This window comes from Armigeres subalbatus, chromosome 3, assembly GCF_024139115.2.
Source record: "Armigeres subalbatus isolate Guangzhou_Male chromosome 3, GZ_Asu_2, whole genome shotgun sequence".
In the NCBI taxonomy this organism is placed as follows: Eukaryota; Metazoa; Arthropoda; class Insecta; order Diptera; family Culicidae; genus Armigeres; species Armigeres subalbatus.
In genome coordinates, this window is record NC_085141.1 from 225303093 (window position 1) to 225320438 (window position 17346).

A 17346-nucleotide genomic window follows, 5' to 3' on the forward strand; every position below is an offset into this window, starting at 1 on the left:
GGCAAGTGCAGAGGTATATTCGGCTTGCAGTGGGCGAGTGATTGCATCATCATTTCCTCCCCCTTCCCTACATTGACTTGCATTCTGACGTGGCAGGCGCCAGTATGACCAAACAAATGAGATCACCAGTAGTTGTACATTGAAGATGTGTGCTAGTCCCAAGCAAACATCTGTTGGTTCCCTGTGCAAGAACAGCTGATCTGGTCATAATGGAGTAGCAACTACGAGCAGTCAATCAAGCTCAAGCTCAAGCTCAGGTTTGGGTTCGGTTTCAAGAAGTTTTTGCATAGGTTCGGGTTCTCAGAATCTGCGGATTTCCCGGAATGCGTAACCGAGGTGGAATCGGTTAAACATGTGATGTTTGCATGCCCGCAATATGATATTGAGGGAAACGACCCATCGAGTGGATATCCCAGAACGAGGATACTTGGAATGCGGTGAACGCAGCAGCACAACAGATTATGTCGGAGCTGCAGCGATGGTGGCGTATTGAACAAAACCAGCAGCTTCAGTAGAGACCTGTGATGCTCGTCTCCTACGTGAGTTACTGATAGAGACTGTTAGGTTACTATCGTGACTTCCGATCGACGGGTGGTGAGGTTACCACCTTTGAAGTCTATGTGTTTTTAATGCCTTGTGCGTTAGCGTAAGTGTGAGCGTTCTTAATAGTCTCCCCCTGAAGTATTGCTTAATTGCGGATGGGGGTACGGACTGGCGAAAGGGTTTTTGGTTTTAGTGGGTCGAATGAGCCCACCCTCACGGCCCACACTACCTGAGTGTTTTGACCCTTCCTTCGGAAGTGTCTATAATTTCGCTTGGGGGCCATACACATTTTCCGCAAGCACTTGGGGGGGGGGGGGGGGTCCGTCATTTTCTTACGCACCATATAAATAAAAAATCATTTGTATGAAAAAATCTTACATGGGGGGAGGGGGGGTCGAAAACCCCAGAAAAAATGCTTACGTAATATGTGTACGACCCTTTGTATGCGTTACGTAGGCGTGTTGTTACGTATTAATCTATCAATAAATCTCATGAATTATGAAATAAAATTCACTTTAATATTGAAAATATAATTATAATCACCAAATTTAGTGTTACGTAATTTTAGAAAGAGCCCCTACGGGTCTCCGGGCCTTTCATCTAGTTTTTTTTAGGAACCCTATTATAGTCTTTTGGTACCGTGACCTGCCCTAATTCCGCGCATTGCCTAATACCGTGGATTTTATCCAAATTGATGAATATAGAGGTACTGTCTGTCATACACATCACATTATTTGGTGAAATACACAAATATATGACAGAAAATGTTAGCAAATTATTATTGTGGGTATTTGTGACGTAAATTAGGCGCTAAAAAATAAATGTGAAAATGTATGGCTCGACCAGTCAAAATTTGCATCCGCTTAGCAAAACGCTTAAAATTATGGTTATATTTCCAAGTCTTGTAACTCGATTTTTAAATGATATTTACTTCCAATATCTCAATGAGCCCAGTCTTACAGCTATAAAAAATGAGCTGGGTACTGAAATGGTATTTAAATTTCATGTTTTTGCATTTTTATTGATCAAAACAATTGTCGCGGTATTAGGCCATCTTCTTCGCCAGTAGTGCCTAATACCGTGACTAGGCTATACCGTGAAGTTGATACTCAATAAAATAAAACGTAACCATCACATTGAATACATAGACCACTAGACAATATCGTATAGGTATTGAAACATTCATATTAAATATCTACGACATTTTATGCGTAGGATTACTAAGGAAGCATCATTCAGATGAATTACATATTGCAATATGTATTATTCCAATACTTCCTTAAAGAGAAACTTCTGTTGGAAGACTTGAAGATGGTATACATCTAATGAACATACAAATCTAAAGACGATTTGTGTCGTTCAGCACATACGAATACAATATCATTGATGCGATATTTACCACAGACTATAGACAAACAAATTTTTCCTGTGCAGTTTCCTTTAGAAATGAAAATAGAGTATTTTTCATCTGAATACAAATCCTCCCATTGTCTTCAAATCTACTTAGACACTCGATTGGATATCATTTATCTAAAACCTAAATAAATGTGAAGTAAATTATTTGAAAAATTAATAAACGCTTTTAAACCGTCAATATTGAGAAATTGCTAACTTCCCAAGGAAATGATTCTTTTCCCAGTAGGTATCTGTGTAAAATAGTGAATTTTTATGACGTTTTTTAATATTTATGACCTAATAATTTAATTGAAATTTGTATATGATTCAATTATCTACATATTTTATTGTAAATGTGCTCTTAAGCTCATCATTTGAGCTTGTTTGATAGGGCGCGGTATTAGGCAATTTTCTGCGCGGTATTTGGAATCTGCTTCGGAATGTACGCGGTATTAGGCATATTCATAAGTCAAATGTCGAATACTATTTTCTTCATTTTTTATGAGATGAGGTACAAAACATATTTTTCCCTTCAAATGTATTTAATATTGATTAAAGCGACATAGTTTTCAAGGGTGATTGTTACAAATTGAATTTTATATAGCGAATTTATTGTGGACACGTCCTTAACCCCACGGTAATAGGGCATGTCACGGTACAACTTTGGCAAGGCGTGAAAGGCAACAAAACAAGAATAACGTTTGTGAGTCCATTCAATTTTATTCAAAACAAGAAAATAAGTTTATTGATCATGTACAACGGCATCTGGCACCATTTCTGCTAGTTTCTTCAATCGTTCAAGGCCTTTGACACTAACGATGGTTCCCGGCGGCGGAGGTTCGTAATCTGGATGATTTTTCAGCAAATGAGTCCGCAGAACATGATTCTGCGAAAACGCTTGACTGCAAATCGGACAAACATAGTTTTTCTCAAGGTCGTGTAACGTTCTTATGTGGACTCGCAAAGATTTGCGCGATTTGTAAGATTTCCCACAGACGTCACAAGGAAAGTTTTTAGCATCGCTGTGCGTGAGTAGATGGAACTTCAGGCTTTGTCCGTCTACAAATTTCCGGTCGCATTGGTCGCATGCATAAGGAGTCGATCCGGTGTGACGGCGCGAATGGAGAATGTACTGGGATGAATTGCAAAAACCTGCACCGCAAATCTCACAAACATGCTTTTTTTCACCGGTATGGCATCTGTCGATGTGATAACGGCGCGAAGCCCAATGAAGAAACTTTTTGTTACAGTACGAACACGTGTATCGCTTATCATTAGAATGGATCCTTTTATGCTTACTCAAGTTTTCCTTTAGTGTAAATGTGGAATTGCAAATGTTGCAAATATAAGGTCTAGGTCGATCAACTTTACTTTTGTGAGAAGCCATATGCATTTTCCAATTTCGTGTAACAATTATCTTCCCACAATCCTCGCATTGAGTGGTCAGCCGATTACCTCTCCAAAGAATATCCTTTGGCTCCGACTGATTGTATTTTGCAGCATTAATCAACGCTTTTGGCCACGATACTTTGTCAGTGAATTTAATGCTTTTGGATTTATTACTTGATTCTGCCGAAACAAGTTCTTGTGAGTTTTCTGTTTTTTTCGCAATTACTTTGTCTTTTTCAGCGTATGATGTTGGCTCTTGCACATATTCGATTTCTTCCACCTTGTATTCTTCCTCCTCAATTTCATCTATAAACTCTTCGTCCAGAAAAGTCTCCGATTCATCAATGTCGTCGATTATTTCAACATTGTCGAGGTCATGATCATCATAAAGTTCGATAAGGTTTTTTAAAACATCTTCCGATCTTAGTGCTTTACGTCGAAATTCTAAGGCCGCCGCCAGCTTTACGGTGCAATCCTTGCAAATACGCCTAGGGAAAAACTCCGTGACTGAAGATGTAGGTGCTGCAACTGGGTCTTCTATTCCAGCAACAAATTTATAAACATCCATGAATGTTTCGAGATTTGGATTCCCTTTGAACTGAGGAATGTTTCCCCTGTAAGGATCACTCAACGAACAGCAATTCGGATTGTTCTCCAAACATATTCGGCAGGTACCACTTGTTACAGAGAATTCCATTTTATTTCAGCTGAAATATACTTAAAAGTGCCAAAATTATAGACATAAGCGCTTAATTATTTTCAATTGTTTATTTAGAATATTACTTACCAATATCAAATCATCCAAGTAATTATTTATTTAATGGATAAGAACAATATTTCAATATTATTTACCTATTTACGAGATTTCAATTTCACGCTCACTCAAAGTGTGGAAAACTGACAACAGTCTGACTTGTAGGGATGTCGCAAATTAATCGATTACTTTGATTAATCGATTCACCTTTGTGATAATCGATTAATTTTGCATCGATTACTTATTAAGGACGTTTTTACCGCTGCTCTATTTTTTTGGTCTAATTTTATGACAGTTTTAAAAATATAAACCGCCAAAAATAGAGCAAATTTTTGTCATTTTTCACCGGTGATGTTTTAAATTTGATGTTTTTGTTTCAACGCGGTATGAAAAAAAAAACTAGAAACAAATTGAAGTGAATAGGTTTTTACGGGTCCATCTTGGAGTTCCGCCAGAAAACGAAGTTCTTTCAGCCAATCATCTTTTATTACCTTCAGCACATTTTCATGGAGTTCCTCCTGCATTTTATATTCGCAAATCCTTCTGGATCTCCCCCAAAAAATCTTCCGGCAATCCAAACCTCCTGAAGTTCCGCCAGAAAACCTTCATGAAGTTTCTTTAGAAAAGCATCTCGCAGTTTTTCAGGTCATTCTTGTGAGGTGCATACAATCATTATACCGTCAGATTCATTCCCCTTGCGTATTGTTGTTGATGACGATGATGACAGATCGTTCGTGTTGATTCAATCGCATGCATCTGTGAATACGTCAGTACGAGCAGTCGTTAGAGGCAGCGTCGGTATCCTGTAAGGAACTGCAGCGCATCGTCTGAGGCAACAGAAAGTGCAGAGCATTCTGACAATTGAGATTCTCATGTCGGGTGATTCCTTGTAATAGGTTGATATTTACATTGGCGACCGCAACAGGACCGGCAAAAAAAATCAAAATTATTAGGCCGGAAAAGGAATCACTCGTCATGAGATGAAGTTTGAAGTGATTAATATTAAAAAGTGAACCGCCGTGATGGTTTTTTGTTAAGTGATGATGGTCGCATTGCGAAGAGCGGAAAGTATGTTAGGCCAATAAATTGGCGATGGCCTGTAAAGAAAACAGCCGGTACAAAAATGTGTCGAAACTGCTAGAGGAAAACGGCGAGTATTGAAAACCGCCAGAAGAATGTGGAGTAAAGAAAACTCCCGTTTAAAAAACAATGGCGAGTAAAGAAAACCGCCAGTGAAAATAATGGCGTGTAATGTAAACCGTCACAGAAAACCGGTTGGTATTGAAAATCACCGGAGAAAAAGGGACAAAAGATGGCACACACTTAAAATAAATCGCCGACTTCGGTAAAATTTTACCGAAATCTCAACCGCTGAACTGTTCGGTAAATTATTTTACTGATTTTCGGTGATTTTGACAGTTGAGCAATGGAAAAAATTACAAAAAATCTGTAAATTAATTTACCGAACAGTTCAGCGGTTGAGATTTCGGTAAAATTTACCGAATACTGTAAAATTAGCTAAGTGTGCAAGTATAGTAAACTGCCTGCGCAAAAAAGAACAAAATGGCGAGTAACGAAAACCGTCAGAAAAGAAATTGTTAAAATAAACCGTCCAAGAGAACAGTGGGTATTGGAAACCGCTGGTAGAGAAAATGGAAAAAGATGGCGAGTAAAGTAAACCGCATGAGCAAAAGAATGGCGTGTATTGGAAACCGCCGGTAGAAAAAAGGCAAGCAATTGAAATATCAGATGCAAATCGAAATGGTAACTGTTGAGTTAAGGAACCATCGGTAAAAAAAAAGTGTGGTATAAACCATCGTAAAACGGGATGTATTGCATATCGTCGAATAGGAAAAGTACGACGAGTAAAAAAAAACGCCTGTATGAAATGTGAACAAAACGATGGCTAGATGTCATCTTAAGTCCGTCTAGGAGAAACAATATGGCGGGAGCTCTGGGCTGGGGGAGCCTTAAAATGAAATAAAAATAAAATGGCGTGTCGAAAGGACTGACAAAGAAAAAAATAATGATGAGTAATTGCAAGTAGCGTTTCAAACAAGCGTCAAAGGTCAATCAAGAGGATAATCGTTAGCGTCAAAAACTTGTTTGAAGAAAGCGGAAAAATGGTTAGAGAGAAAATAAAAACCAGTTTTACTAAAATTATGACTAAATAATAAAATGTATTAAAAACAATACGAAACAAAATATTACCGGATTCTGCCAAATACATGAAGTTGCGGCAAACTTGCATAAGACCATGCACGCAGTGCTGCTGGTATTGTTTTCTCGAAATAATGTTGGTGTTCTATTACACATTATAAAAATATGTCTTGCTATTTTAGCAAAATACCGTGAGCCGGATATTGAAGATTTCATGATAGGGAGGTAATGTTTGAGAAAATTAATGATGGAACTATACGAGGAAATAGGCTAATTAAGTGCCTTATGTTAAGCATCACTGATCCGGTGTACACTTCACACCAAAGCTAATGTGAATCCGACGAATAACACGTTTGAAATAACCATGTCATCATGAATTTTTACAGATCGCTCCTGTGCAAATATATAAGATAAATGATATTCATGAGGGACGAAAATCTGCATAACCAGATGTTTTATATAAATATCAGCTCACGGTATTGTGAGCCTTTGACTGCTGTTATAGAACTTGTTTGTAATGCGGATGAATTTTCCCCATATAAATGATCACAAAATATTCTCTATATAGAAAAATGAGTTCACAAATCGGATGGACCGATTTGCAAGACTTCTTCACTAATCGATTAGTCTTGGGATCAGCTGTGTTTATATAAATACATGAAAAATTAAAACATTTCACTGGGACAGATGAATAAATGTATAAATACTACGTTTTCATTTTCAGGTTTTCATGAATTCTGAAGAGAACCATCAAGCTCGAATTGCAATTGATCTAGATGCGACTAGATGCGATGCGACGCATTTGCTGATAGAATAATAAAGTTGAAGGTTTAGGATTAATATAGAAACGGTACGAACAATTTGCTAAACAATGAGAAATATAGAGAAAGATACAAAGTAAGAAAATTGAAGGGGTCTGTGATTGAACCTACGCTCTCCTGTGTATGAAGCAGAAATGGTAGCCATAAGCTCAGTAAGTCAGTTTGTTGTGTATGAGTGCTCATTTCTCTAAACAAATGAACGTCAAATCAAGTCGGGAATCAAATTATTGTATACGCTTTCGTATTGCTACTCACTTACCCTTTACCGATTTGGTTGTATGTGAGTTACAGAAACTCATCTACGATAAGTGCGCTGTTCAGGATAATAAGTTAATAAATCTGAATAATTGGAAATGCACGTTATTGACAAGAAAAAACATGTGGCTTTTTGTGAGTAACAAGTTTTTGAACAAGTGAGCTCTATGATTAAAGAGTATTATGCACCCCAAGATAAACACTCGGATCGTGATCATCTCAATCAGCCTTCGTTACACACGGCGGCTATTCAGCGATGGCAACACTATTCGGCGTCTTATTAAATTTAACAGCGCAGACTCGCATCCTGTGGGAAAACTTATGAGCGCGGCTGCTGCGCAATCTTTGCTTGCTTGTTATCACCGCGAAGAGATGAGCGTTTGAGAAGAGGCGACAACTTATAATAATATATCGGAGGTTAGGAGATTTGAAAAGTCATCATCTCCTACGAGATTATTCGTGATGTGAAAATTAAGATGTTTCACCGATGTTACATTTTGTACAAAAGAATCAATCTGGTTTTTCAACAACATTCGAGTTAAGTTTAAGTTGAAGGATATTGGTATGCATGAAGTCAGAACATGTTACCTCCCCTGCATTATTACTAGACTTTACTCGATTAACAACAAAATAACACAGTGTCAAAATTGGAACAGCGCATTATCTTTCAAAATGGTTGGGAGTTACGCCACTTAAATGTTTCCCGAACATTTTTGCTGTTTTAAAAATCGTAAATTGCTGTGCTAGTACACAAAATATTCACATTGTTCCAAGCTACTTATTAAGTACATGGAGTAGCTTGATGAATTAGTTCTTTCAATGTGTAAGGTATGATATATGTATAAATTATAGTCCGAGCGGCGGGCTGCTACGCATATCTACATACTTTATGGAAAATTTTTTGATGCGTTTATTTATTTTTTGTGTAGAAGGGGGATGTGAGGTGCATACAATCATTATACCGTCAGATTCATTCCCCTTGCGTGTTGTTGTTGATGACGATGATGACAGATCGTTCGTGTTGATTCAATCGCATGCATCTGTGAATATACGTCAGTACGAGCAGTCGTTACAGGCAGCGTCGGTATCCTGTAAGGAACTGCAGCGCATCGTCTGAGGCAACAGAAAGTGCAGAGCATTCTGACAATTGAGATTCTCATGTCGGGTGATTCCTTGTAATAGGTTGATATTTACAATTCTCCTGCTAATCCTGCTTGAGTTCCGCTAGCAAATCCTCATGGAGTATTTACCATCAGCAAATCTTCTTGGTATTCCTCTAGAAATACTTTTAGAGTTCCTCCTGCAGTTACTTCGGGATTTCTTCCAGTGAATCTTACTTGAGTTTCTATAACAAATTCTTCTTGAATTCCATTAGCAAACCATCCAGTAGTTTCTTCAAATTCTCCTGGAGTTCCTTTAGCAAATCTTTCTGCTGTTCCATTGGAAAATCCTCCTGTAGTTCCTTTAACAAATCTTCCTGGAGTTCCTCCAGCGAATCCTCTAGAAGTTCGTTCAGAAATCCTCCTGGAGTTCCTCCTGCAGTTACTACAGGGTTTCTCCAATAAATCTTACTTGAGTTTCTCCAGCAAATGCTTGTGGTATTCCTGCAGCATACCCTCCTGGAATTTTTCCAACAAATCCTCCTCTGGATTTGGTGGAGAAACTCCAGGAGGGTTTGAAGCAATTCCTTCTTAAGTTCTTACAGCAAATACTCCAGAAGTTCCAACAAGAACTCATCTTGGAGTTCGTTCAGCAAATCCTTTTGGAGTTCCCTCAGTAAACCCTTTTGGAGATCCTTAAACAAATATCCCTGGAGTTCCTTTAGAAAACACTCCTGCAAAGCATTAAGATTCTCCACTTAATCGTCCTGGAGATCCTTTAGCAAACACTTCTGGAGTTCCCCCAGTAAACCCCTTTGGAGATCCTTAAACAAATACTCATGGAGTCCCTCCAGCATATACTCCTCAAGTTTTTCCAGCAAATCCTCCTAGAATTCTTTCAGCAAGCTCTCTACGAGAAACTTTAGAACATCCTTTTGGAATTACTCCACTAAATCTGGCTGGAGTTCCTTTAACAAATCCTCCTGAAGTTCCCTCAACAAATCCCCGTACAGTTCTTCCAGCAAATTCTCCTAGAGCTCCAACAGTACCTACACGAAATCCTTCAGAAGTTCGTCCAGTAAATACTCCTGGTATTTCTCCACTAAATCCTTCGAAGTATTTTCAACAAACCAAACCAACAAACCAAGCGAATCCTCCTAGAGTTCCTCCAGTAAACCCTCCTACAAAGCATGAAGTTTCTCCACCTAATCCTCTTGGGAGTTCCACCGCCAAATCCTCCACGAATTCCTATACCAAATCCTCCTGGAGATCCTTAGGTAAATATTCCTGAAGTTCCTTCAGCAAACCCTCCTAGAGTTCCTCCAGTAAACCCTCCTGAAAAGCATGAAGTTTCTTCACATAATCCTCCTGGGGTTCCTCCACCATTTGATCCTGGAGTTCCTCTATCAAATTTTCCTGGAGTCCACTTAAGGAAATACTACTGAAGCAAATCCTCCAGGAATTCCTCTGCTAATCCCTCCTGAAGTTCTGTTGCCAAGTTCTTTCAGCAAACCATCCTGGAGTTTCTCCACCTTATCCTCCTGGACTTTCTCTACATAGCCCTTCTGCAGTTCCTCCACCAAATCCTCTGGGATTTCCTCCACCAATTCCTCCTGGAGTTCTTCCAGCTTATTTTCCTAAAGTTTTACCAGAAAATCTACCTGAAATTTCTTCCTCCTGTAACTTCTCCAGCAAAGTCTCCTGGAGATTCTTTGGAAAATCGTCTTGAAACTACTCCACTGAATCTTCCTAGAATACCTCCGCCCAACCCTCCCTTCGAAATATTTAAAGAATTCCTGTTGGATTCCTTAAAAAAAATCCGGTTGTAATCTCGAAAAGATATCCGTCGATATTCCTAAAGGATTTCCGTCGGAATCCCGAAAGGTTTCCAGTCGAAATCAATAAAGCATTCCTGATGATATCTCTAAAGAATTCCAGCCGGACTCCCATCGGAATCTTCAAGGAATTCATGCCTGCATCTCAACAGGATTCCCGTCGGAATCCCTGAACGGTTCTCGTCGGAATGCCTGAGGAATAAAAGTCGTCATTTGGAAAAGATTCCCGTCGGAATCCCTCGCAACAGCCAATGGATACCCGTCGGAATACCTAAGGGATTCACTTCCCTAAAGTTTTTCCGCTGAAATCCTCAAAAGGATTCCCGTCGGAACCCCTAAAAGATTCCCGTCTGAATCTCTAAAGATAAAAATCCGGAATCCTTAAAGGATTCCAGTCGAAATCCCTAATCCTTTAGTCGAAATCTATAAATAAAGCATTCCTGACGAAATTTCTAAAGAATTTCATTCGGATTTCCTGAAAAATTCCCGTTGAAATCTTTGATGCATACATGTCTGCATCTAAACAAGATTCCCGTCAGTATCCCGAAAGGTCTCTCGTCAAAATCCCTGAATGGTTCTCGTCGAAACTCCTGAAGAAATTATGTCGAAACCTAGGAGTCGGGATCCCTAAAGTTTCCCCGTTGGAATCCCGTAATGGCAGAGGTTCATCTCTTTGGATATTCGGCTCTCCGAACCCGTGGGCACTAGCGACATTTCGTCTGGTACTGTTCGGCGATAAAGATATCTTGTTCGATATGATACCCGCCTCGTAAATCGGATCCGAAGACCTCCGCTTTTGCTTCCATTGCCGGAACTACGTTGGTTGCCACAGTAGCGGATCGGAACAATTCTATCACCAACTCTCGTGAATGGCCTCGAATTCACCGAAAAAGAAGAGATGCCGTGGGAAATCCGGATCACTTTTGCCCACATCCTTCTCGTACCAGAACTCCAACGTGAAGAAAAAAGCAAAACAACAAACTTTTTGACAGCCTCAGAATCAAAATAAACAACATGTTTTGGTAAATTTGGAGCAGACTGCGGATTCTGGTCCAAAACTCGGAAAAAATGAAACAAAAGAGTATGACAGTTTCATTTTTTTAAAACGAAACTGTTCGAAAAATGAATTTAGACCGCCCCGGTGAAAATGGGAAATTTAGATTTGGTCTATTTTACTGTCAAAATTTGGAATAGACCGCCACCAGTGAAAACGTCCTAACTGCGGTATAACGCTTAGAGTAAAATCAGCAGTGATTCAAATCGTTCGGGGCTGTCAGTTTGAATATGAATCTGAAACATTAATTTTCCCAGCAGCTGTTCTAGATTCAGTTTTTATACAAGTCAACTGTCAAAAAAATAAAACTGGTATAACGCTCCGTTCTATTTTCTGCAGATTTGAACCACGATTGAATCACGAGATTCAAATATTTTTCAATTGTGTGGATCTTCTTCTTCTTATTGGCATTACATCCCCACACTGGGACAGAGCCGCCTCGCAGCAGTTCATTAAGCACTTCCACAGTTATTAACTGCGAGGTTTCTAAGCCAGGTTACCATTTTTGCATTCGTATATCATGAGGCTAACACGATGATACTTTTATGCCCAGGGAAGTCGAGACGATTTCCACTCCGAAAATTGCCTAGACCGGCACCGGGGATCGAACCCAGCCACCCTCAGCATGGTCTTGCTTTGTAGCCGCGCGTCTTACCGCACGGCTAAGGAGGGCCCCAACAAATTGTGTGGATGCGTCATTTTATCTACGGATCAATCCACTTTGCAATTCCGGCGCCTTTCTTGGCAGTAACATAATGATTTCAATTAATTGAAAATTTGAAAAACATGAATAGAACACTGCTGGGGAAACCAGCGAGTTTGTTCTATTTTGCTCCAGATTCAAACTAGAATAGTGGTCGAAAGTTTAGAATGAAACTGAATTACTCCTGATTTCACCCTTAGGGTAAAATCAGCAGTGATTCAAATCGTTCGGGGCTGGCAGTTTGAATATGAATCTGAAACATTCATTTTCCCAGCAGCTGTTTTAGACTCATTTTCAAATGTCAAATGTCAAATGTCAAAAAAATAAAACTGGTATAACGCTCCGTTCTATTTTCTGCAGATTTGAACCACGATTGAATCACGAGATTCGAATATTTTCCAATTGTTTAGGTGTATGAATGCGTCATTTTATCTACGGATCAATCCACTTTGCAATTACGGCGCCTTTCTTGGCGCCAACATGATGATTTCATTTAATTGAAAATTTGAAAAACATGAATAGAACACTGCTGGGGAAACCAGCGAGTTTGTTCTATTTGGCTCCAGATTCAAACTAGAATAATGGTCGAAAATTTGGAATGAAACTGAATCACTCCTGATTTCACTCTGTTCTATCACAGTTCTATCTTGGTTCTATCACAATCGATTGCCAAACGCGGTCCCAATTTAAAATACATTTGAATTAACGGTTGCGGATGTTTACACACGTATCGGATGCCAGCCTCAATATATGTTATCTGTGCCTCTACTCACTCTTATGGTAAAATCTCATTGCTATCTGTCTGTATCTATTCGTAGTCGCGAATATAAACTGCCTGAATGTTTTTTTTTTCTTTCATATGTTCGAAATCAACAATTACTCGTCCCAAGTGGGCATCCACCAGAGATCCGTGTTGGGGGACAATGGGACCGTAGAATAATTACGTAAGCAATTTTTCTGGGGTTTTCAACCCCCCCCTTCACCCATGTAAGATTTTTCCCATACAAATTATTTTTTATGTATATAGGGGAACAGACGGCTTTGGCAGGTCAGGGGGGTTTTTGTCGACCGAATTTTATGAAATTTGGCCACAATATTCTTTAATATGCAAAGAATGTTTGGGCCAAGTTTGAGCATAATCAGTCATAAAAAAACCGCCTGACAATAATAGAACAAAACCTGCCAAAGCTGTCATTCTCCCTAGAACGTAAGAAAATGTCAAACCCCTCCCCCCCTAAATGGTTAGTGTACGACCCCAATGAGTCAACATTTTATCGATTTAGCTGGTTTTAATGAAATATTGTGGACATTCATCGTCGTTTTTTTCTGTTTGGGTTCAAAATCAAAAGTAAGCAAGCCGGCTGGTGGAATATTTTTGGTTGGAACTGCAATATATGAAGATTTATATGTGCTCAACCGTAGCATATTAGACCAAGTATGAGCAATATACCATATCTGTGATAAGAATTATTTGTTTATTTTGTAAATATTGTTTATTTTAAGCTTTTTAAGTTCATGCTTTTGAACTACTAAGTGAATTATGTTTTGAATTGGATAATTTTTCTTCTAAAGGAGGAAGGAATTGTACTAAAGCTTGTCCACGTTAAATGTCGGACACTTAAATAATGTCCAATTGATTTTTCGCCTTTTATCAATTCGAAAGAAATATAAAACATACTGAAAGCAGCACCTAAAGCGGATATATTCTGCTGTCATGTGAATTTATCGTCTCAGTAGTTTGAGAAAATTTTCAAAATTCGCGTAGGAAGATGGGTGTCCGAAATTTAACGTGGACAGGCTTTACATAGTTGAATAACGCTCAAATCTCTTCCAGAAATAGGGAGAATTTATGCAAAAGGAAAAAGGAAAATTAGAATGTGTAAGAAGCAGGAGAGATATTAAATATTAACAAGACGTGTGTTGATTTATTGCTGAAACATATTTCAATTTTATTCAAAGTTAGAAAATAAGTTTATTGATCATGTGCAACCGCATCTGGAACTATTTCTGCTAGCTTCTTCAATCGTTCAAGGCCCTTGACACTAACGATGGTTCCCGGCGGTGGAGGTTCGTAGTCTGGGTGATTTTTCAGCAAATGAGTCCGCAGAACATGATTCTGCGAAAACGCTAGATTGCAAATAGGACAAACATAGTTTTTCTCGAGTTCGTGTAATGTTCTCACGTGGATTCGCAAGGATTTGCGCGATTTGTAAGATTTCCCACAGACATCGCAATGGAAGTTTTTAGCATCGGTGTGCGAGAGTTGATGAAACTTCAGGCTTTGCTTATACACAAATTGTCGGTCGCATTGGTCACATGCAAAAGGAGTCGATCCGGTGTGACGTCGGTAATGGATAATGCATTGAGATGAATTGCGAAAACCTGCACCGCAAATCTCACAAACATGCTTTTTCTCACCGGTATGGCATCTGGCTATGTGATAACGGCGCGAACCCCAATGAAGAAATTTCATGTTACAGTACGAACATGTGTATCGCTTATCATTCGAATGGATCCTTTTATGGTTATTCAAGTTTTTTCTCACAGTAAATGTGGAATTGCAAATGTTGCAACTGTAAGGTTTAGGTGTATCAATACTTTTGTGAGAAACCATATGCGCTTTCAAATTTCGTGAAATAATCATCTTCCCACAGTCCTCGCATTGAGTGGTTAGCGGGTTACCTCGCCAAAGAATATCCTTTTTCTCGGCTTGTTTCTTTTTTGCAGCATTGACCCACGCGGTAGGCCACGATACTTTTTTGCCAGTAAATTTAATGCTTTTGGATTTATTACTTGATCCTGCTGAACTAAGTTCTGGTGAGCTCTCGGATTTATTCGCAATTGATTTGTCGTTTTCAACTAATGTTGTTGGCTCTTGCACATATTCAATTTTTTCTACCTTGTATTCTCCCACATCAATTTCATCTAAAAACTCATCGTTCGCAGTCTCCGATTCATCAATGTCGTCGACTATTTCAGTATTGTCAAGTTCGCGGTCATCATAGAGTTCTATAAGATTTTTCAAAACATCCTCCGATCTTAGTGCTTTACGTCGAAATTCTAAGGCCGTCGCCAACTTTACGGTGCAATCGTTGCAAACACGCTTAGGGAAAAAATCCGTGACTGAAGATTCAGGTGCAGCAACTGGGTCTTTTATACCAGCAACAAATTTATAAACATCCATGAATGTTTCCAGATTTGAATTCCCTTTAAACTGAGGAATGTTTCCCTTGTAAGAATCACTCAACAAACAGCAATTCGGATTGTTCTCCAAACATATTCGACAGGTATCGCTCGTCACGGAGAATTCCATTTTATTTTAGCTAAAATAAATATACATAGGTGCCAAATTTATAGACATTGATACAACAGTTACTTGTTTATTTTTCATATTACTTACCAATATGAGATCATACAAATGTAACGAAATTTAATGGATAAAATATATAAAATGCGACCGGATTCCAATCTGAACCTTATTTCCCAAAACTGACAAATTACTGATTGTTTACGTTGAGTTTTTACTGATGAATCATTCGACAGATGGTGGCTGCATTCTTTCGAAACACGAAACACGGAAATCAGATTCAGGTTGTTTGCAAAAACCCGGAGACTGATACGCCTACACTGAGAAAAAAAATTATAGTAGAAACTACCATTTCAGGGGTAATATTATCAATTTCCCACCTTATCGGCCGCGACGATTTGAAATCGTCGCAAAGCAAATTGACGCCAAAATCGTCGCCAGCATAAATGACCATAAGATCTGTCAAATCAACTGTGAACAAAATTTTGCAAACTCAATAATCACATTTATTCCCAAAATTGGGCCCGATTTTCATGCAGATTAACATGATTTACTAATAAAACTAACACAGTTTTAGAATAATGAAGTTGGCGACGATTTTGAAGGTGCTTATTGTAGATCCAGTTGAAAACCGAACTGAGCTCTCGCGACAATCGCATTTTCTCCCATTTCCGAATGTCGCGACTGCATCGCGAGTGGTGCGCATGATAGCGCACGGCTATGGCATAGATGCGCATTACTCGCGATGCAGTTGCGACATCCGGAAATGGGAGAAAATGCGATTGTCGCGAGAGCTCAGTTCGGTTTCCAACTGGATCTACAATAAAAAATGGTCGGCGCGTTTTGTTATCAACGAAACAGTAAATATTGAGAACAGTACCGACGTTTTTCAACCGAAGTGCCAATCGTCTTAAAATAACTAAAATATGGTCTATCTTACTATAAAAATAGTATATATTGCGCTTTTTGCACTTTATAAGGGTCTGTTCAAATATTACGTAACGCAATAGGGGGTGGGGTGTTGTTTGATTTTTGTTACGCTTTGTTACGCAAGATATAGGGGGTGGGGGTCCTTCGAAATATTGTTACGCGTAACAAGTTATTTCAAAAGGGAAAAATATTTTTTTAAATTCAAAAAATATTCATTATCTTTAAAAAAGCATGAAATTTACAAAAGATAATAATTTATGGCACCGTCCTTCAAATTCTACTAAAATTAGGATCTTTTTTAAAAAATCGCATTTGTTACGCGTTACGCATAGGGGCGGGGTGGTTTTGAAAATTGTTACGGATTGTTACGAGGGGGTGGGGGGTTCTTAAAAACAACATTTTTCGCGTTACGTAATATTTGAACAGGCCCTAAGAGTTCTGCGAGATTTTTTTTCTCACAGTCATCTTTTTCTCACACTCAATACACTCAAAAAACTTTGATTTTCCGTGTATAATATTCGTGTGTGAGTGCTCAATCTGAAAACAAATAGACGTCAAATCTTGCACTGAGAATAATGTTACGGTAACTATAACTATGGATCTGTTCTTAAAAATACTATTGCAAAGTGTTGTTCAATTAAGTATGTTTGTCAATGAAATAACAACACGTTGTTCAAAAGCACAATGCTCATGAAGTTACTTTTACTATGCGCATAGTTAAAATAAACGTGGTGCAATACACAACATTTTTCTCGAAGCCAGACGCCATATTGCATAAACTTGATCGCGTTGTGATAAACAGTGTCTTTTATTAGCTATTCTGCTCTCGATTCTGCTTTCCTTCAAAAAATTGGTTTATGTTCTAGAAATATTAAAAAAAAGAACTTAATGCCAAGAATGGAATACTAATAAATCATATGAGGGTAGTGTATCAATGGTTTGTATACATTAGAATTATAATCTTTCGGTGCAACTTAACATGATTTTTCTTTGGTGCAGAACAAAGTGCAAGAGCAAATTAAGGTTTTCCTTGATTGCAATATCGTTGGCGCAAGAACTCTCGATGACATCTATTTGTTCGGAAGTTGTTTTAGTACAAA

At 38.6% G+C, this 17346-nt stretch overlaps 1 protein-coding gene across 1 annotated transcript; it reads right to left on the reverse strand.

The window, feature by feature from the left end:
• Positions 1-2638: 2638 nt before the first annotated feature.
• On the reverse strand, positions 2639-15559 carry LOC134222320 (zinc finger protein 91-like). The gene is made up of 3 exons (XM_062701463.1): positions 15410-15559; positions 13991-15332; positions 2639-4027 (listed from the first exon to the last, which is right to left on the reverse strand). The coding sequence occupies exons 2-3, from the start codon at positions 15320-15322 to the stop codon at positions 2681-2683; spliced, it is 2679 nt and encodes an 892-aa protein (XP_062557447.1). The 5' UTR covers positions 15323-15332; positions 15410-15559; the 3' UTR covers positions 2639-2680.
• Positions 15560-17346: the final 1787 nt, after the last annotated feature.